Source organism: Callionymus lyra, chromosome 18 (genome assembly GCF_982586985.1).
Source record: "Callionymus lyra chromosome 18, fCalLyr1.hap1.1, whole genome shotgun sequence".
Taxonomy (NCBI): domain Eukaryota; kingdom Metazoa; phylum Chordata; class Actinopteri; order Syngnathiformes; family Callionymidae; genus Callionymus; species Callionymus lyra.
In genome coordinates, this window is record NC_141835.1 from 3,842,877 (window position 1) to 3,865,689 (window position 22,813).

At 39.0% G+C, this 22,813-nt stretch overlaps 1 protein-coding gene across 2 annotated transcripts in view; it reads left to right on the top strand.

Moving 5' to 3' along the window:
* The window catches only part of smoc1 (SPARC related modular calcium binding 1), a 41,263-nt gene that overhangs the window by 4,197 nt on the left and 14,253 nt on the right, over positions 1-22,813 (top strand). For both annotated transcript variants that reach the window (XM_087780170.1, XM_087780171.1), the window contains exons 2-5: positions 12,497-12,662; positions 12,758-12,841; positions 18,006-18,118; positions 18,186-18,285. In XM_087780170.1, the coding sequence (XP_087636296.1) occupies positions 12,497-12,662; positions 12,758-12,841; positions 18,006-18,118; positions 18,186-18,285 (463 nt within the window). The remainder of the gene's footprint in view (positions 1-12,496; positions 12,663-12,757; positions 12,842-18,005; positions 18,119-18,185; positions 18,286-22,813) is intronic.

The following is a 22,813-nucleotide window of genomic DNA, read 5'->3' on the forward strand; positions in this document are numbered from 1 at the left end:
TTTGCATTTTACACAAAATGTCACGTGAGAAAACAAGAAAACTAGTGGAGAACCTGGCGGCCATTTTTAAATGTTACAGTTGTAGTTGTTTTGGGGCCCGGGTGCGTCCCAGGGCTCCCTCCCTGTGAAGCTGGGACAGACTCAAGAACCCATGATAGTGAACAGAGGCTGATATTTTACATGGAAGGACAAGTGTGTCCAGGTTCAGTCGACAACACAAACATGGCTTGTTACATTTTTCAAGCCATTGATGACGCACAGTGACAAACCTCCATGCTTGAACAATCACAGCAGAGTGGGTGTGGTTATGGTCAATAAGATTTAATCTCCAGAAAAACAAAGTGTTTTCAGTGGGCGGAGCTTAAGATCATTTTCTAATGTTGATATTAAAATGAAAAGAGAGTTTTGTACAAAGACACACTGATGATACAATAGAGTCACACATCACAACAACACACACACACTGATGATACAATAGAGTCACACATCACAGCAACACACAAACACTGATTATACAAAATAGAGTCACACATCACAACAACACACAAACACTGATGATACAATAGAGTCACACATCACAACACACACACACACTGATGATACAATAGAGTCACACATCACAACAACACACAAACACTGATGATACAATAGAGTCACACATCACAGCAACACACAAACACTGATGATACAATAGAGTCACACATCACAGCAACACACAAACACTGATGATACAATATAGTCACACATCACAACAACACACAAACACTGATGATACAATATAGTCACACATCACAACAACACACAAACACTGATGATACAATATAGTCACACATCACAACAACACACAAACACTGATGATACAATATAGTCACACATCACAACAACACACAAACACTGATGATACAATAGAGTCACACATCACAACAACACACACACACTGATGATACAATAGAGTCACACATCACAGCAACACACACTGATGATACAATATAGTCACACATCACAGCAACACACAAAAACTGATGATACAATAGAGTCACACATCACAACAACAAACACTGATGATACAATAGAGTCACACATCACAACAACACACACACTGATGATACAATAGAGTCACACATCACAACAACACACACTGATGATACAATAGAGTCACACATCACAACAACACACACACACACTGATGATACAATAGAGTCACACATCACAACAACAAACACTGATGATACAATAGAGTCACACATCACAACAACACACACACACGGATGATACAATAGAGTCACACATGAAAACAACACACACTGATTATACAAAATAGAGTCACACATCACAACAACACACAAACACTGATGATACAATAGAGTCACACATGAAAACAACATACACTGATTATACAAAATAGAGTCACACATCACAACAACACACACACACTGATGATACAATAGAGTCGCACATCACAACAACACACACACTGATGATACAATAGAGTCACACATAACAACAACACACACACACACTGATGATACAATAGAGTCACACATCACAACAACACACACACACACTGATGATACAATAGAGTCACACATCACAACAACACACACACACTGATGTTACAATAGAGTCACACATCACAACAACACACACACACTGATGTTACAATAGAGTCACACATCACAACAGCACACAAACACTGATGATACAATAGAGTCACACATCACAAAAACACACACTCACTGATGATACAATAGAGTCACACATCACAACAACACACACACTGATGATACCATAGAGTCACACATCACAACAACACACACTGATGATACAATAGAGTCACACATCACAACAACACACACACTGATGTTACCATAGAGTCACACATAACAACAACACACACACACACACTGATGATACAATAGAGTCACACATCGCAACACACACTGATGATACAATAGAGTCGCATATCCAAACAACACAAACACTGATGATACAATAGAGTCACACATCACAACAACACACAAACACTGATGATACAATAGAGTCACACATCACAACAACACACAAACACTGATGATACAATAGAGTCACACACACACACACACACACACACACACACACACACACACACACACACACACACACACACACACACACACACACACACACACACACACACACACACACACACACACACACACACACATCTCCAGTAACAAATGCTGCTCAGACTCCACCAGAGACTCAGGAAGTTGTTCGTCTTCTCATGAACGTGACCTCGTGTGAAGCAGCTTTGATTTCAGATCAAGTTCAAGATTTCTTGGTATTTCCGCTGCAGTGTGAACACACGTTCTCACAAGTATTGATCGTCTGGAGCATTGATTCAATTATCAGCTGCTCCGGCTTCTATGTTTCCATCGGTCCTTGTTTTTCATGAGTTCCTCACAATTTTCCCTGTGAACGATGAGCTCCTCAGAAGCTTCTCTGTGAACGATGAGTTCCTCAGAAGCTTCTCTGTGAACGATGAGCTCCTCAGAAGCTTCTCTGTGAACGATGAGCTCCTCAGAAGCTTCTCTGTGAACGATGAGCTCCTCAGAAGCTTCTCTGTGAACGATGAGTTCCTCAGAAGCTTCTCTGTGAACGATGAGTTCCTCAGAAGCTTCTCTGTGAACGATGAGCTCCTCAGAAGCTTCTCTGTGAACGATGAGTTCCTCAGAAGCTTCTCTGTGAACGATGAGTTCCTCAGAAGCTTCTCTGTGAACGATGAGCTCCTCAGAAGCTTCTCTGTGAACGATGAGTTCCTCAGAAGCTTCTCTGTGAACGATGAGTTCCTCAGAAGCTTCTCTGTGAACGATGAGCTCCTCACAAGCTTCTCTGTGAACGATGAGTTCCTCACAAGCTTCTCTGTGAACAATGAGTTCCTCAGAAGCTTCTCTGTGAACGATGAGTTCCTCAGAAGCTTCTCTGTAAACGATGAGTTCCTCAGAAGCTTCTTTGTGAACGATGAGTTCCTCAGAAGCTTCTCTGTGAACGATGAGTTCCTCAGAAGCTTCTCTGTGAACGATGAGTTCCTCACAAGCTTCTCTGTGAACGATGAGCTCTTCAGAAGCTTCTCTGTGAACGATGAGTTCCTCAGAAGCTTCTCTGTGAACGATGAGCTCCTCACAAGCTTCTCTGTGAACGATGAGCTCTTCAGAAGCTTCTCTGTGAACGATGAGTTCCTCAGAAGCATCTCTGTGAACGATGAGTTCCTCAGAAGCTTCTCTGTGAACGATGAGTTCCTCAGAAGCATCTCTGTGAACGATGAGTTCCTCAGAAGCTTCTCTTTGAACGATGAGTTCCTCACAAGCTTCTCTGTGAACGATGAGCTCCTCAGAAGCTTCTCTGTGAACGATGAGTTCCTCAGAAGCTTCTCTGTGAACGATGAGCTCCTCAGAATCTTCTCTGTGAACGATGAGCTCCTCAGAAGCTTCTCTTTGAACAATGAGCTCCTCAGAAGCTTCTCTGTGAACGATGAGTTCCTCACAAGCTTCTCTGTGAACGATGAGTTCCTCAGAAGCTTCTCTGTGAACGATGAGCTCCTCAGAAGCTTCTCTTTGAACGATGAGTTCCTCAGAAGCTTCTCTGTGAACGATGAGTTCCTCAGAAGCTTCTCTGTGAACGATTTAGATCTAATCCTTCTATACATTCCTCAGTAAACGGTGCAACATGACAGATCTTCCTCCATAGATAAACACTAACGATGATCTCAGCTCGTTAACAACAGACGACCAGAGCAGCTCGTGATCTTCGACACAAACGTAACTGAACATCGATGACTTCACACCATGAACATCTTAACTACACCAGTTCAAAGGACTTCCGATCGTCGATTCAAAATCAATGAAATAAAACAATTGCTTATCTACGCATTTAAATGTCAATCAAGAAAACCATGTTACGATTGGGATCATTAAAAAGATTTAAGTATATTCAGTTGACATGAATATTTAAAAAAGAAAGTATAGGTTCAGAAAATAAAAGTAAGATTCATGTTTTTATTTCATTAACACGTCACAATAATAATGATTCATGCACTGAATTCTTTCAAACTCCTGCTTCTTTGGTCGTTCAAAAGATTTAATCCAGATTTAATCCAGACCCACTGGTGAGACTGGTTTGTGTAACACACACTGAAACCAAGCATCTTCATCCTGAGCCAACGACGTCCAGACGTGTTTCTTCGCTCGCGATAAAACACTCGCTGCCAGTTAGTGTCGCGGCTGCATTTCACTCTTTATGAGGCCGTCGAGCGAAGGACGCATCCGTCCGTAAACACTATGACTTCAAATGTTTCTCCTGAGTTCACTGAGAGGGAGTGAGACAGAGTATGGATTTAACCCTGAATGTTTTTACGCTGACAGAACGTAACTATATTTATATTGTAACATGTTCAAATATATTTCATTGATTCAACATTTTTACAAATGTCACTTTTATTTAGTTTTATTCTCCAAGACTGTTTTTTTTTAAATGTAACCGTTTGGCATCATTGGCGATTAAAAGATTTACGATGACTTCACCGTCTACTCAGTAGTTGAACATCTCACATTATAAATACTTGTTTTTCACTCCCTCGTTGTCAGTTTTATCCATTTAATTTGAAAAAAAATGACTTTAATACAAAACTTTGCAGCCAGAATTCTGAGCCGCTCTAGTAGAAGAACTCACATTTCTCCTTCAAACTCTTCACTGGCTGCCAGTTTCTTTCAGGATCATTTTAAAATTCTGGTTCTTACTTTTTAGATCTATTTTTGGTCAGACCTTCCATCAGTGATCTGATCCAGACTTACACCCCAGCTCGGGCTCTGAGGTCTGTGGATCAGAATCTACTGATGGTTCCTGAACTTCCGGACCAGAGGAGAGAAATCCTTCCAGACTGTTGGAACCATCTCTGTGCTTGATGATCTACTGACTCCTTCAAGAAACATCTGTGTTTGATGATCTACTGACTCCTTCAAGAAACATCTCTGTGTTTGATGATCTACTGACTCCTTCAAGAAACATCTGTGTTTGATGATCTACTGACTCCTTCAAGAAACATCTGTGTTTGATGATCTACTGACTCCTTCAAGAAACATCTGTGTTTGATGATCTACTGACTCCTTCAAGAAACATCTGTGTTTGATGATCTACTGACTCCTTCAAGAAACATCTCAACACATTCTTATTTCCATGACTTACTTAATCCTACGCAATGTTTCTGCGTCACTTCCCGAGTCCAGGCCTGAGGATTCATAGCAGCGGGAAGTCCAGGTGGGAGTGTTCAAGTCCACTTACGGAACCATCGCCCCCTGAAGTCGTGATTTAGTTTTATTATGACAACGGAGGCACAAGTGCTGCGTCCATTAGCGCGTGAGTCACGGTCGAGTAACAAAGATCAGAATCTACTTCATAGCTCTCGAGTACGAGCAGAAGATCAAGATAAATGGATCTTCTTCTGCAGGAACACACGAGCCTGAACTTCAACACTAAACCTTCCAGATGCTTCTGGGACACGACGGTTTCTCTCGTTCCTCCGAGGTTTGTTTTTTCTTCTCGTCCAATTTCCTCATCAGAGCTGCTTCCACACCAGGTCGAGCAGCGAAGATGAAACTGGACGAGTCCAAGTGTCACTCAGGATCTTTAGTGCGGACATGAAACCAGGAAGTCCAGTTTCAAGACCACCCCGGTCGAGACCGCCGTTCATTTCCTGCTAGTAATTGGCAGATATCGAGACGAAGGAGTTTTTTTCTTCTCTGTCGGAGCAGCTTCATGTCAGACGAACATTCAGACTTTCTTCTGGTTTGTTGATGATACACTTTTTTATAGAACTCACCTCAGCCGAGGTCAGCTCTTGTCAACTCGTATTACAGTTATATTCTATATTTATAGAATAATATTTTATCGATAATGATTTTCTTTTGGCTTCACATTTTTTTTACTATTAAACATGCATATATTTCGACGAAACTTGAACATTTTGGGCCTCTAGATGGCAGCAGTCATTACGTCCTCCACAGCTAAAGTAACAATCATATCCCGCAAGATTCCGGGGCCGTGACTGAGCACGAGAGGATACAGTGAGTCCAGAAGCTTTTAAAGCTAATGTTTGGACATATTTTGGTTTGAAAACAAATGAAAGCAGTTACCACTTCATCAAGAGTCATGTGGTCTGTAAATACTACAACACCAGAGTCAAGTACTGGACAATACTACACATATATACTTGTTACTACACTATCACAACACCAGAGTCAAGTACTGGACAATACTACATATATTTACTTGTTACTACACTATCACAACACCAGAGTCAAGTACTCGTCAATACTACACATATATACTTGTTACTACACTATCACAACACCAGAGTCAAGTACTCGCCAATACTACACATATATACTTGTTACTACACTATCACAACACCAGAGTCAAGTACTGGACAATACTACACAAATATACTTGTTACTACACTATCACAACATCAGAGTCAAGTACTGGACAATACTACACATATATACTTGTTACTAAAAGTATCACAACATCAGAGTCAAGTACTGGACAATACTACACATATATACTTGTTACACACTATCACAACACCAGAGTCAAGTACTGGACAATACTACACATATATACTTGTTACAACACAATCACAACACCAGAGTCGAGTACTGGACAATACTACACATATATACTTGTTACAACACAATCACAACACCAGAGTCAAGTACTGGACAATACTACACATATATACTTGTTACTACACAATCACAACACCAGAGTCGAGTACTGGACAATACTACACATATATACTTGTTACTACACAATCACAACACCAGAGTCAAGTACTGGACAATACTACACATATATACTTGTTACTACACAATCACAACACCAGAGTCGAGTACTGGACAATACTACACATATATACTTGTTACTACACTATCACAACACCAGAGTCAAGTACTGGACAATACTACACATATATACTTGTTACAACACAATCACAACACCAGAGTCGAGTACTGGACAATACTACACATATATACTTGTTACAACACAATCACAACACCAGAGTCAAGTACTGGACAATACTACACATATATACTTGTTACTACACAATCACAACACCAGAGTCGAGTACTGGACAATACTACACATATATACTTGTTACTACACAATCACAACACCAGAGTCAAGTACTGGACAATACTACACATATATACTTGTTACTACACAATCACAACACCAGAGTCGAGTACTGGACAATACTACACATATATACTTGTTACTACACTATCACAACACCAGAGTCAAGTACTGGACAATACTACACATATATACTTGTTACTACACAATCACAACACCAGAGTCGAGTACTGGACAATACTACACCTATATACTTGTTACTACACTATCACAACTTCGGTATCAATATCGTGTCGTTGACCTTGTATCACAGGTATCGCCAGATTCATGCCAAAACCTATGTAGGCGACTCAGGAACATGGCGAAGCTAATGTCACTGATTGTTGACGGTTATGACTCTTTAAAGGACGTTAGTTTTGATGAAACATGTTCTAGATCCTAGAATTCATTCTAGAATCGATCCACGTTAATGCTGTATTTGAGCTCCTTGGCAGGAGTGTGCGTTGTCACAGTGCTTAACTCGGCTCAACTGGTTCCACCACAAAACCACGGATCCATGTGGAAACAAGTCTCGTGGCACGAGAAAAGTTTTGCGACAGAAATATTTGCCACATAAACGGTCTCGGCATCGTTTAAGAGCTGGCGTTGAGGAGCGCGATCCTAATTACGAGAGCGTATTTAAAGTCTTATTTAAAGCTGCATGTGTTACTCGGGTCAACACGCTTTAAAACCCTCAGATGACTCCAGGGGTTTTGGCCGGCGACGTCTGGAAACTGTGCCCTCGCTCTTGGCCGACGGTCGTTTTCCACCGTCGTCCCCCGGACGCCTCTCAAGGAACCCTCGGCGTCGGGTTTAGAGCTCCAGGGTCGTTGGTGGAAATACTTCAGTTCGTCTCGTGGACTTCATTTCGTCGTCGTCCTCCGAGAAGTGTCTCGGCGTGATCGGGCGACTCTTGAGAGCGTTCTCCAGCACACTCTGGCGCGGGAACACCTTGCCGACTCTGTTTCTCCGTCTCTCTGGCCAAGTGCGTTCTCCCTCGAAACGTACGAAACATGAGCGAAGCCAAGACTCGTTACAGCCGTCAGAGCTTCAGGAACTACTTCGCTAATGGATCACGACGTGATCGTGGTTCGTCCTCGATTCCTTCTGTGGTTTTTGGCGCCTGTGGAGCAAAAATCAAGGTTCGACCTCGTTCTCTGCCACGAGCCAGTTTGATTAACGAGCCTCGCGATTGTTGGGTAAACGATATAAAACAGCTACTTAAATATATTGACTTCACTATTAATTAAGCAAAGACTAAAGTGGTTCTGACGCGATGTTGAAAACAGAACAAATCCACCACTGGAGCCGCTTCCCACGAGCTTGAACAGAATCTGCTTCGGTGGAGATGACGGTTCAGGCAAGAAACGAGTGATAAAAGTAAACTGCATCCTGTGAATTTAGCAAATAAAACAACTTTTGCCTACGTTTTATGATTTTAAATTCATAACATGAGATCATAACTGGCTTGTAAGTAATTAGTATTTATATAGAGCTTTTCTAGACCAGGGTCACAAAGCGCTTAAACAATCAAAACAATACTCAATAAAATATATACTTTAAAGGTCAAGATAAAACTGAGACAAACACAAGAGTCTCAGAGAATCAAGGAAAAGTTCAAATAAAAGTGTCTTGAGATGTTTCTTGAAGGAGTCAGTAGATCATCAAACACAGATGTTTCTTGAAGGAGTCAGTAGATCATCAAACACAGATGTTTCTTGAAGGAGTCAGTAGATCATCAAACACAGAGATGTTTCTTGAAGGAGTCAGTAGATCATCAAACACAGATGTTTCTTGAAGGAGTCAGTAGATCATCAAACACAGATGATTCTTGAAGGAGTCAGTAGATCATCAAACACTGAGATGTTTCTTGAAGGAGTCAGTAGATCATCAAACACATATGTTTCTTGAAGGAGTAAGTAGATCATCAAACACAGATGTTTCTTGAAGGAGTCAGTAGATCATCAAACACAGATGTTTCTTGAAGGAGTCAGTAGATCATCAAACACAGATGTTTCTTGAAGGAGTCAGTAGATCATCAAACACAGATGTTTCTTGAAGGAGTCAGTAGATCATCAAACACAGATGATTCTTGAAGGAGTCAGTAGATCATCAAACACAGATGTTTCTTGAAGGAGTCAGTAGATCATCAAACACAGATGTTTCTTGAAGGAGTCAGTAGATCATCAAACACAGATGATTCTTGAAGGAGTCAGTAGATCATCAAACACAGATGTTTCTTGAAGGAGTCAGTAGATCATCAAACACAGATGATTCTTGAAGGAGTCAGTAGATCATCAAACACAGAGATGTTTCTTGAAGGAGTCAGTAGATCATCAAACACAGATGTTTCTTGAAGGAGTCAGTAGATCATCAAACACAGATGATTCTTGAAGGAGTCAGTAGATCATCAAACACAGATGTTTCTTGAAGGAGTCAGTAGATCATCAAACACAGATGTTTCTTGAAGGAGTCAGTAGATCATCAAACACAGATGATTCTTGAAGGAGTCAGTAGATCATCAAACACAGAGATGTTTCTTGAAGGAGTCAGTAGATCATCAAACACAGAGATGTTTCTTGAAGGAGTCAGTAGATCATCATACACAGATGTTTCTTGAAGGAGTCAGTAGATCATCAAACACAGATGTTTCTTGAAGGAGTCAGTAGATCATCAAACACAGAGATGTTTCTTGAAGGAGTCAGTAGATCATCAAACACAGAGATGTTTCTTGAAGGAGTCAGTAGATCATCAAACACAGATGTTTCTTGAAGGAGTCAGTAGATCATCAAACACAGATGATTCTTGAAGGAGTCAGTAGATCATCAAACACAGAGATGTTTCTTGAAGGAGTCAGTAGATCATCAAACACAGAGATGTTTCTTGAAGGAGTCAGTAGATCATCATACACAGATGTTTCTTGAAGGAGTCAGTAGATCATCAAACACAGATGTTTCTTGAAGGAGTCAGTAGATCATCAAACACAGAGATGTTTCTTGAAGGAGTCAGTAGATCATCAAACACAGATGTTTCTTGAAGGAGTCAGTAGATCATCAAACACAGATGTTTCTTGAAGGAGTCAGTAGATCATCAAACACAGATGTTTCTTGAAGGAGTCAGTAGATCATCAAACACAGATGTTTCTTGAAGGAGTCAGTAGATCATCAAACACAGAGATGTTTCTTGAAGGAGTCAGTAGATCATCAAACACAGATGTTTCTTGAAGGAGTCAGTAGATCATCAAACACAGATGTTTCTTGAAGGAGTCAGTAGATCATCAAACACAGATGTTTCTTGAAGGAGTCAGTAGATCATCAAACACAGATGTTTCTTGAAGGAGTCAGTAGATCATCAAACACAGATGTTTCTTGAAGGAGTCAGTAGATCATCAAACACAGATGTTTCTTGAAGGAGTCAGTAGATCATCAAACACAGATGTTTCTTGAAGGAGTCAGTAGATCATCAAACACACATGTTTCTTGAAGGAGTCAGTAGATCATCAAACACAGATGTTTCTTGAAGGAGTCAGTAGATCATCAAACACAGATGTTTCTTGAAGGAGTCAGTAGATCATCAAACACACATGTTTCTTGAAGGAGTCAGTAGATCATCAAACACAGATGTTTCTTGAAGGAGTCAGTAGATCATCAAACACAGATGTTTCTTGAAGGAGTCAGTAGATCATCAAACACAGATGTTTCTTGAAGGAGTCAGTAGATCATCAAACACAGAGATGTTTCTTGAAGGAGTCAGTAGATCATCAAACACAGATGTTTCTTGAAGGAGTCAGTAGATCATCAAACACAGATGTTTCTTGAAGGAGTCAGTAGATCATCAAACACAGATGTTTCTTGAAGGAGTCAGTAGATCATCAAACACAGATGTTTCTTGAAGGAGTCAGTAGATCATCAAACACAGATGTTTCTTGAAGGAGTCAGTAGATCATCAAACACAGATGTTTCTTGAAGAAGTCAGTAGATCATCAAACACACAGATGTTTCTTGAAGGAGTCAGTAGATCATCAAACACAGATGTTTCTTGAAGGAGTCAGTAGATCATCAAACACAGATGTTTCTTGAAGGAGTCAGTAGATCATCAAACACAGAGATGATTCTTGAAGGAGTCAGTAGATCATCAAACACAGATGTTTCTTGAAGGAGTCAGTAGATCATCAAACACAGATGTTTCTTGAAGGAGTCAGTAGATCATCAAACACAGATGTTTCTTGAAGGAGTCAGTAGATCATCAAACACAGATGTTTCTTGAAGGAGTCAGTAGATCATCAAACACAGATGTTTCTTGAAGGAGTCAGTAGATCATCAAACACAGATGATTCTTGAAGGAGTCAGTAGATCATCAAACACAGATGATTCTTGAAGGAGTCAGTAGATCATCAAACACAGATGTTTCTTGAAGGAGTCAGTAGATCATCAAACACAGATGTTTCTTGAAGGAGTCAGTAGATCATCAAACACAGATGTTTCTTGAAGGAGTCAGTAGATCATCAAACACAGATGTTTCTTGAAGGAGTCAGTAGATCATCAAACACAGATGTTTCTTGAAGGAGTCAGTAGATCATCAAACACAGATGTTTCTTGAATAAGTCAGTAGATCATCAAACACACAGATGTTTCTTGAAGAAGTCAGTAGATCATCAAACACAGATGTTTCTTGAAGGAGTCAGTAGATCATCAAACACAGATGTTTCTTGAAGGAGTCAGTAGATCATCAAACACAGAGATGATTCTTGAAGGAGTCAGTAGATCATCAAACACAGATGTTTCTTGAAGGAGTCAGTAGATCATCAAACACAGATGTTTCTTGAAGGAGTCAGTAGATCATCAAACACAGATGTTTCTTGAAGGAGTCAGTAGATCATCAAACACAGATGTTTCTTGAAGGAGTCAGTAGATCATCAAACACAGAGATGGTTCCAAATCTTAGGAGCAACAGTCTGGAAGGATTTCTCTCCTCTGGTCCTGAAGTTCAGGACAGGAATCAGTAGATTCTGATCCACAGACCTCAGAGCCCGAGCTGGGGGGTAAGTCTGGATCAGATAGATAGATATGAAAGTAAGAATTTTAAAATGATCCTGAAAGAAACTGGCAAGAGTTTGAAGGATCGGAGAAATGCGAGTTCTTCTACTAGAGCGGCTCAGAATCCCGCAGTCGTTGCCGTGATCTTAACCTCCAGATGGTGAATAATGACGTTGACACCATTATTCACCATTAGTTGTGACTTTGACGTGAAGTGAAATGAAAGTTAACCTGGTTCTGAACTCGTGCAGTGGCTGATCGGAGACCGGGACAACCACTGCGGCGCCGTCTGCTCGCGGATCCAGAGCCGACCCGTGTGCGGCTCGGACGGGAAGAGCTATGAGTCCAGTTGTGAGCTGCAGAGAGCTCGCTGCAAAGAGAAGACGCTGACGCTGGTGCATCGCGGACGCTGTCGAGGTGAGTCCGGCGCCGAGCGACCGTGACCCACTCCTGGTTTAACTCATGGTTTTAACTCCTGGTTTTAACTCATGGTTTTAACTCGTGTCGCGCAGGCAAGAACTGGGCCCGAGTGGACCAGTCGTCCTTGGCTGTGGCGCCGACTTCACAACCGGAGGCGAGAGACTCGGATCCTAAAGGTACGTCAACACCTGTATTACCCATGAACGAAAGTGTGTGTCTAACGGATGAAAAAGTAATTCAATATGATTACAGTAGATAAATATCACAATACATGATGATACGATACATTGCAATACTGTAGGAACAACAAAGAAATGAGAAAATACTGTATCCAAGTACATGTAGGAAAGTGCTTCTCAAAATATTAACATCAAATTTGAACTTTTATTAACAATGCACTTACTTTGGAGGGAATGACGAGTGTTGCCCACTAGTGGTTGGAGGTTTAATTGCAGCACACAATTGAATAAACGCTGTGAATATTAGTTATTATATTATTAATATATTGTAAAAGATCAGATGATCGTCAGTGCTATCGATACAGTATAAATAAACATCGGAATAAATCGTAATATCGATATTAGTGGACAGATGAAAAAACTGGAATTTGATTGGTCAATGTGACGTCACTTTTGGGAGGTGAGAAAAAGCGATACATCGAATTATACTTCCTTTTTCAACATATTTTTACATGTTTTTTCTAACTTTAAATTATTATTTTAATCATAGGTCCGTTTAGGGTTATTTATATTCTATAAAGTACAATAAAAATAATAAATGAATAATTCCATTTTTTTTAAATTCAAAATTAACATGCAAATATTCACAGTGTTTGTTCATTTTTGTGTTTCATTTAAACTTCTGGCTGCTGGAGGAAGTTAATGAAGGAACAACAAAATCCCACAATATCCTGATGATGACTGAGGACGAGAGGATACTGTCGACTCCAGCAGCCTTGAACATATTTTTTTATACAGTTTTATTTGTTCAACCAAAAGAGAATGGGGGAAAAAATCACAAGATGTCACTAAAATCAAGTGTCCCAAAAATAGTTACAACATTTTTTCAAGTATATCGAAATATAAATCGAATTGTGATCGAATATAAAGTATCCTGAGAGACGGTTCGATACAAAAACTTTGACACGTGTCGTAGCTAATGTTCCCAGATAACAACATTTAACTTCACAATAAAAGTAGTATTTGATCCAGAGTTGGACTCATGACTATCAGGCCCGAGCTGCTCAGATCGTGTTTCTGTCGTGTCGACCACGACCTCCACGCGCTCACGGTGGTCCTCAAACATCGGGTCAAAACCATGGACAGAACTCCGAAAAAGTTTGTCGAAACTCGAGGTCACGGAAAAGTAAGTCGTGTTTCATTACACGGAGAAACGACTCACTTGACGTCAGCAGAGAATCGAACCTCGGCGAACACAAGACGCTGCGTCACGAGCCGGTGATTCAAAGAGTGGAACTAGAAGATGTTTTGATTTTCCGCCTCTGTCACGTCTAATGGCTCGCAGACCAGGATCAGGGGCTTCCTCGCTCGCTGGACGGCGGCCAATCAACGAGAGCGGAGATTGATTGGTCTGGAGTCAGAGCCGGACCTTTGCCTTCACAGCATTCCCAAATAAAGAGCTTTCCTCCTCCTCCGGTCGTGCAGCGACGCCGCTCTGGTAACAGCTCGCGAGCCAAGGAAGCTTCCAGTCCGGCGTCTGTTCAGTGCTCGTGAGAGTGGCTCGATGTTTTTGATGAAACATCTCGCACTCTTGTTTCAAACTGACCACTGGTCGTTCAGACGGCGGCTCATTTCAGCGACGACATGTCGGATCGGAACCGATGAGTTCTTTACTGCACCAGAGCTGAGCCAGAAGGCAAGACTTTCAATTTTCGAACCGTGAAGCATCGTGGATTAAATTGCCTCGTGTAAGCGATTCTTACTTTTTATTATAAACATTTAAAGACAGTTTTACAAAACAAGTTTTCTACCTCTGGAATAAATATTTATAAATATATTATGACCATCGAACAAGTACCTGATGCACACGACAATATTCATACATATGTATTCGAAAATTACAGTTTTTCCTGTCAATTTGAAAAGATAGTTTTATTATCATTTTATTAGTAATTTTGCAGAAATAAAGATGATATTTTTCAATTTATATAAAGATACAAAGTTACGAGGTGCTACATTTCACTTGAGCTAACACTGAGCTAGCAAGTGTAGCATTTACTTTATCATTTATTCGACTTAATATCAGTTTAAAATAATATTCATTTGCAGTACAAGGTGGTCAATTTAACAGAGACTATTCAAGACAGTATATAGGAAGTTGCCTGCTTAAGACCTTGACTCCTGCAAGGGTTTGAGTGTAGTCCTCAGCTGTCTATGATGTCAAAGAAACAATGCCTTCGTAATAGCCAGAACATGCAAGGATCATGGGGAGGGATGTAACTTTGACTCGTAATTAATCAAAATCAGAAACTTTTATTTTGTAAACACTTGAATTAATCTAAGAAATTATGTTTCATCCTTTTGAAAAAACTGTGAAAATTGATGAAATTGTCCATGTTTTTGTAGAATTCATATTAAAACTAAGATTAAAATCATGTTCACTCGACAGTTTCGATCCCTTCAAATTCATTCCGACACGTTTTCCTTTCGCTGACGAAACACTCGCTGGAACTCGTGTTTACGACGGAGTTAATGTTTTTATTGAGTGAGAAACACGCAAAGAAGAATCGACGCCGACAGCGAGTCTGTTGTGCATCATGACGGCACGCTGTGACTCACAAACAACTTGGACTGAATAAATCTGTCTCTCAAAAGTATGCAGCCATGACATCATCCTCTTCCCCGAGACGCCGCGTCTGCGCTCGTGTATTTGTTCGTGTTGGAGAGCATTTGTTCAGGCAGTTTGTTGGCGACGGACGCTCTTGACTCTAAACGCTTCAAGTTAGCGAGACACGAGTCACACGAGTCAAGTTAGTAGAAAGTGTTTGTTTTTTCCTGAACGTTTCCTTCAACAACCTATGGACGATAAATCTTTTTTATTTATTAATAAATAAATACAGTGTTGTCAATTAGCATTAGCTAGTTCCCTTAGTACTATACTATATACACTATACATATATATTGATGTCATTATATAAATATATAAATGTATGTAAATATTTGTAAACTAGTTATTTAAGTTATCATTTCAATTAAGTTTGTGTAGAACAAAATGAGTACAGTTTTTTTTAATTTAAAATTAACTTGGAAATATACATGGAGCTTTTTCATTTTTGTGTTTCAATTAAACACCCGGCCTCTAGATGGCAGCAGTCATGGCGTCCACAGCAGCTAAAGGAAGAATGAAAATTCTGCGCTAACTGAAGACGAGAGGATACAGTGGACTTTTTTTTGTTAGCATTAATGCTACTTTTACAAGCATAGTTTTCATGCTTAGATATTTTATTGCACATACTTCACATACTAGTTTCATTTAGGAATTTTCAATACATTTTTTCTGTCTCCTTTTGGACATTTTTACAAACATTCTTCCAATCCAAAAGTCATGTGGTCTGTAAATTCTGGTGATGACCGAGGACAAGAGGATACAGTGATGACTGAGGACAAGAGGATACAGTGAGTCCAGCAGCTTTTAAAGCTATTGTTTGGACATATTTTGGTTTGAAAACAAACAAAAGAAGTTACGACTTCGTCAAGAGTCATGTGGTCTGTAAATTCTGGTGATGACTGAGGACAAGAGGATACAGTGATGACTGAGGACAAGAGGATACAGTGATGACTGAGGACAAGAGGATACAGTGATGACTGAGGACGAGAGGATACAGTGAGTCCAGCAGCTTTTAAAGCTAATGTTTGGACATAGTTTGGTTTGAAAACAAATGAAAGTTACAACTTCGTCAAGAGTCATGTGGTCTGTAAATTCTGGTGATGACTGAGGACAAGAGGATACAGTGATGACTGAGGACAAGAGGATAAAGTGATGACTGTGGACGAGAGGATACAGTGAGTCCAGCAGCTTTTAAAGCTAATGTTTGGACATAGTTTGGTTTGAAAACAAATGAAAGAAGTTACGACTTCGTCAAGAGTCATGTGGTCTGTAAATTCTGGTGATGACTGAGGACAAGAGGATACAGCGATGACTGAGGACAAGAGGATACAGTGATGACTGAGGACAAGAGGATACAGTGATGACTGAGGACAAGAGGATACAGTGATGACTGAGGACGAGAGGATACAGTGAGTCCAGCAGCTTTTAAAGCTAATGTTTGGACATAGTTTGGTTTGAAAACAAATGAAAGTTACAACTTCGTCAAGAGTCATGTGGTCTGTAAATTCTGGTGATGACTGAGGACAAGAGGATACAGTGATGACTGAGGACAAGAGGATACAGTGATGACTGTGGACGAGAGGATACAGTGAGTCCAGCAGCTTTTAAAGCTAATGTTTGGACATAGTTTGGTTTGAAAACAAATGAAAGAAGTTACGACTTCGTCAAGAGTCATGTGGTCTCTAAATTCTGGTGATGACTGAGGACAAGAGGATACAGTAATGACTGAGGACAAGAGGATACAGTGATGACTGAGGACGAGAGGATACAGTGATGACTGAGGACGAGAGGATACAGTGAGTCCAGCAGCTTTTAAAGCTGATGTTTGGACATATTTTGGTTTTCTGTTCTATTATTTCAACATTAAGAAAACTCACGAGCTGTAACTAAATTCAGTGTCACCTAAAATCCTTCTGGAAATAATGACAGTGTATCGAAATATCTCATACGTAACGATATCGAATCACATCCTGAGCTGAATATATGGTATTGAATGTACCGTTACAGCCCCGACTCACATGGTTCAACATTGGTGTATCGCTCATGTCAGAAAGTCTCAACAAAGTGATGTTGGATCAGTAACAGGAACATTAATGTTGATTGTATTGTTTTTTATTCTGTGTAGTTTTTGAACAAATCACTCATTAGAAGTTAATGACAAGACCTTATAAATGATGCTTATTCCAGATGGAAGTACAGAAAATCTCTAAAGTTCAAACATTTGACTATTTCCTCAAAATGTCATTGAAACTTTGTTGATTGATTTGAAAGACTGAGAAACAGCATTTGCATGATCTTCTTGGGGGAGGTGATGACAAAAAAGATGATTATCTATGAGCTAAGAATGAGCTAATATATATATAATATATTTAATCATTAGAAACTCAAAGTGAAGATTCGAGGCTCTTCCTATAGAGGAGCAGGCGAGCGAGAGAATGCAGGGCGGTCGACGGCTCCCGAACGAGAACAGATCTTCTTGTCGATGCTCAACAGATGCCGGTCAGTCCAAGTGTCGGGTCGAGCGGAACCAGGCTCTGGAACAGGCCCGGAGACCTCAGGAGTCCACATTCGTCCCAGAATGCAACGAGGATGGAACGTTCGCGCAGGTTTCATCGCTCGCTCTCGTGGACGCCGGAGTTAAATGTTTAGTTGTTGACGTGTGTGTCGCTGCAGGTCCAGTGTCACACGCTGACGGGTTATTGCTGGTGTGTGACCAGTGATGGTAAACCAGTGAGCGGCTCCTCTGCTCACAACCGGACGCCCGTTTGTTCAGGTACGACCCGTCTCACCGTTTCTAGGTCGAATACTAATTGATTTTTTTGTTCACAATTGGAAGAACTATATTTAATTTATATTAGTTTCTAAATAAATGAACTCGGTTTATTTTTATGGATGTATAGATGTATAGATGGATGGATGGATGTATAGATGTATAGATGGATGGATGGATGGATGGATGTATAGATGCACGGATGGATGAATGGATGTATAGATGCATGGATGTATAGATGTATAGATGGATGGATGGATGTATAGATGTATAGATGCATGAATGGATGTATAGATGTATAGATGGATGCATGGATGTATAGATGTATAGATGTATAGATGTATAGATGTATAGATGTATAGATGTATAGATGTATAGATGGATGGATGGATGGATGGATGGATGGATGGATGGATGGATGGATGGATGGATGTATAGATGGATGGATGGATGTATAGATGGATGGATGTATAGATGCATGGATGTATAGATGCACGGATGGATGAATGGATGTATAGATGTATAGATGCATGGATGTATAGATGCACGGATGGATGAATGGATGTATAGATGTATAGATGCATGGATGTATAGATGCACGGATGGATGAATGGATGTATAGATGTATAGATGCATGGATGTATAGATGGATGGATGGATGTATAGATGTATGGATGTATAGATGTATAGATGGATGTATAGATGGATGGATGTAAAGATGCATGGATGTATAGATGCACGGATGGATGAATGGATGTATAGATGTATAGATGCATGGATGTATAGATGGATAGATGGATGTATAGATGTATGGATGTATAGATGCATGAATGTATAGATGGATGGATGGATGTATAGATGTATGGATGTATAGATGTATAGATGCATGGATGTATAGATGTATAGATGCATGGATGTATAGATGGATGGATGGATGTATAGATGGATGGATGTAAAAATGCATGGATGTATAGATGCACGGATGGATGAATGGATGTATAGATGTATAGATGCATGGATGTATAGATGGATGGATGGATGTATAGATGTATGGATGTATAGATGTATAGATGCATGAATGTATAGATGGATGTATGGATGTATAGATGTATAGATGCATGGATGTATAGATGTATAGATGCATGGATGTATAGATGGATGTATAGATGGATGGATGTAAAGATGCATGGATGTATAGATGCATGGATGGATGAATGGATGTATAGATGTATAGATGCATGGATGTACGGATGGATGGATGGATGGATGTATAGATGTATAGATGCATGAATGTATAGATGGATGGATGGATGTATAGATGTATGGATGTATAGATGTATAGATGCATGGATGTATGCAAACAATTTCCCAAAGGAGACCTCCTGAGGGATCAATAAAGTTTTACCTTACCTTAGATGGATGGATGGATGGATGTATAGATGGATGGACGGATGTATAGATGGATGGATGAATGCATGGATGGATGTATAGATGCACGGATGGATGAATGGATGTATAGATGCATGGATGTATAGATGCATGGATGGATGTATAGATGTATAGATGCATGGATGGATGGATGTATAGATGCATGGATGGATGTATAGATGGATGTATAGATTTATAGATGTATAGATGCATGGATGGATGTATAGATGGATGGATGGATGGATAGATGGATGGATGGATGGATGGATGTATAGATGGATGGATGGATGTATAGATGGGTGGATGGATGGATGGATGTATAGATGCATGGATGGATAGATGGATTGATGTATAGATGTATAGATGCATGGATGGAAGTATAGATGGATGGATGGATGGATGGATTGATGTATAGATGTATAGATGCATGGATGGAAGTATAGATGGATGGATGGATGGATGGATGGATGGATGGATGTATAGATGCATGGATGGAGGGATGGATGGATGGATGGATAGATGGATTGATGTATAGATGTATAGATGCATGGATGGATGTATAGATGGATAGATGGATGGATGGATGGATAGATATATAGATGCATGGATTGATGTATAGATGGATGGATGGGTGGATGGATGTATAGATGGATAAATCAACTTCAGGACAAATTAAACCGAGTTCTTAAAAAAAACTGAAAGTGAAACAAGTTAAAGTGAGGAAGATAAAATAAATAAAAAGTATAAAAACATAAATTACTGATCGTGCAAGTGATGAACTAACTTGACACCGTTCAATAAAACAGTCTCATCCTCATGCATGTGGAGAACATGATCCAACACGAGCTGAAGGTTCAAGCACATGTCCGGTGACCTCTAGCAGGTGCAAGGTCAACGAGCCGGCTAATGATCCTCACCCCCCCCATATATAACTGCTCACAGACGCCGAGAGGCTCGAGCTCATCCTGACTGGAAACACTTTGTTCTAATCACAGTACGAACACCAGGGCTCGGTGCCAGCAGTGGATCGACCGGAACATGTGGAGTAGATTTGGTTCTGTTCGGTTCTGGTTTGAGACCAGGAGCTCAGATCAGACACCAAACCTTTAACTCATGGGTTCTACGTCGAGAAGATTCTTCGTTATTTAACAGATCAACACAATATATAGTTTATAACGTTATTCACAAAGTAGACTTTAAGATGCAATTAAATGTTTACATTACCTTCATAAAATCAAATGGTTGACGAATGTTAACTTAAACATCTTTGTATGAATGTCAGTCAGTCATGAATGTACAACAAATGCTTCAATATTTGACCAAACATTTTATTAAAGCTAGAACACGTAGGTTGAAAACACAGTTTCTGGCTCCCCCTGGTGTCAGAACAGTGCGACTGTAACGGCGTGGACGTTGTTATTACAGTCGCATGTGCTTTTGCTTAGAAAACAAATCAAGAAAAAGACAAAAAGGTAAAAACTTGTGTTGTGACGATCAACGTTAAGTAAATGTAAACAGTCATTGTAGGAAAAAAATAAATGAAATGATAATAAAATAAAAAAAGAAGATAATTAAAAATTAAAATGAATTAAAACAGGGAGAAAAAAACGAGAAACGAGGAAGTTAAATAAATAAAAACAATAAAAACGTAATCGACATTATTGCCTACGAGGGATTCAAGTGAAACAGAAACAGTGAATTAACTACTTTTGCATGTCTTCATGTTTAAATCAGGAGAAAGTCTCACGCATGTGCTTTCACGCTAACTTCGGTGAGTTGTGCTCACGTACCTTTTGTTCGCTTCAAGAGTCGTAACTGACTTCACGACACAACAGGTTTTAGTGTGTTATTGTGTTGATGTCATCACTCGGAGACATGGGTTGATCGTCATCGTCAGACACGATGATCATCCTCTTGACAACGTTTGCAGGAAACGTCCGTGAGTTTTTGGAAGCTCACGCAGGGACGAGTGGATTGTCAGCAGGTACTTAGTTCGACACTCACTAATCCCGCCACGTTGTGTACCCTCCGTGCATGAGTCGCTCCCTCCGTGCATGAAATCTATATATCCAACTATATATCTATCTATATATCTAACTATATATCTATCTAACTATATATCTATCTATATATCTATCTATATATCTAACTATATATCTATCTAACTATATATCTATCTATATATCTATCTATATATCTATCTATATATCTATCTAAATATCTAACTATATATCTATCTATATATCTATCTATATATCTAACTATATATCTAACTATATATCTATCTAAATATCTAACTATATATCTATCTAAATATCTAACTATATATCTATCTATCTATCTATATATCTATCTATATATCTATCTATATATCTATCTATATATCTATCTAACTATATATCTATCTAACTATATATCTATCTAACTATATATCTATCTAACTATATATCTAACTATATATCTAACTATATATCTAACTATATATCTAACTATATATCTAACTATATATCTAACTATATATCTATCTATATATCTATCTATATATCTAACTATATATCTAACTATATATCTAACTATATATCTAACTATATATCTAACTATATATCTATCTATATATCTATCTATATATCTAACTATATATCTAACTATATATCTAACTATATATCTATCTATATATCTAACTATATATCTATCTAACTATATATCTAACTATATATCTAACTATATATCTATCTATCTATATATCTAACTATATATCTAACTATATATCTATCTAAATATCTAACTATATATCTATCTAAATATCTAACTATATATCTATCTATCTATCTATATATCTATCTATATATCTATCTATATATCTATCTATATATCTATCTAACTATATATCTATCTAACTATATATCTATCTAACTATATATCTATCTAACTATATATCTAACTATATATCTAACTATATATCTAACTATATATCTAACTATATATCTAACTATATATCTAACTATATATCTAACTATATATCTATCTATATATCTATCTATATATCTAACTATATATCTAACTATATATCTAACTATATATCTAACTATATATCTAACTATAT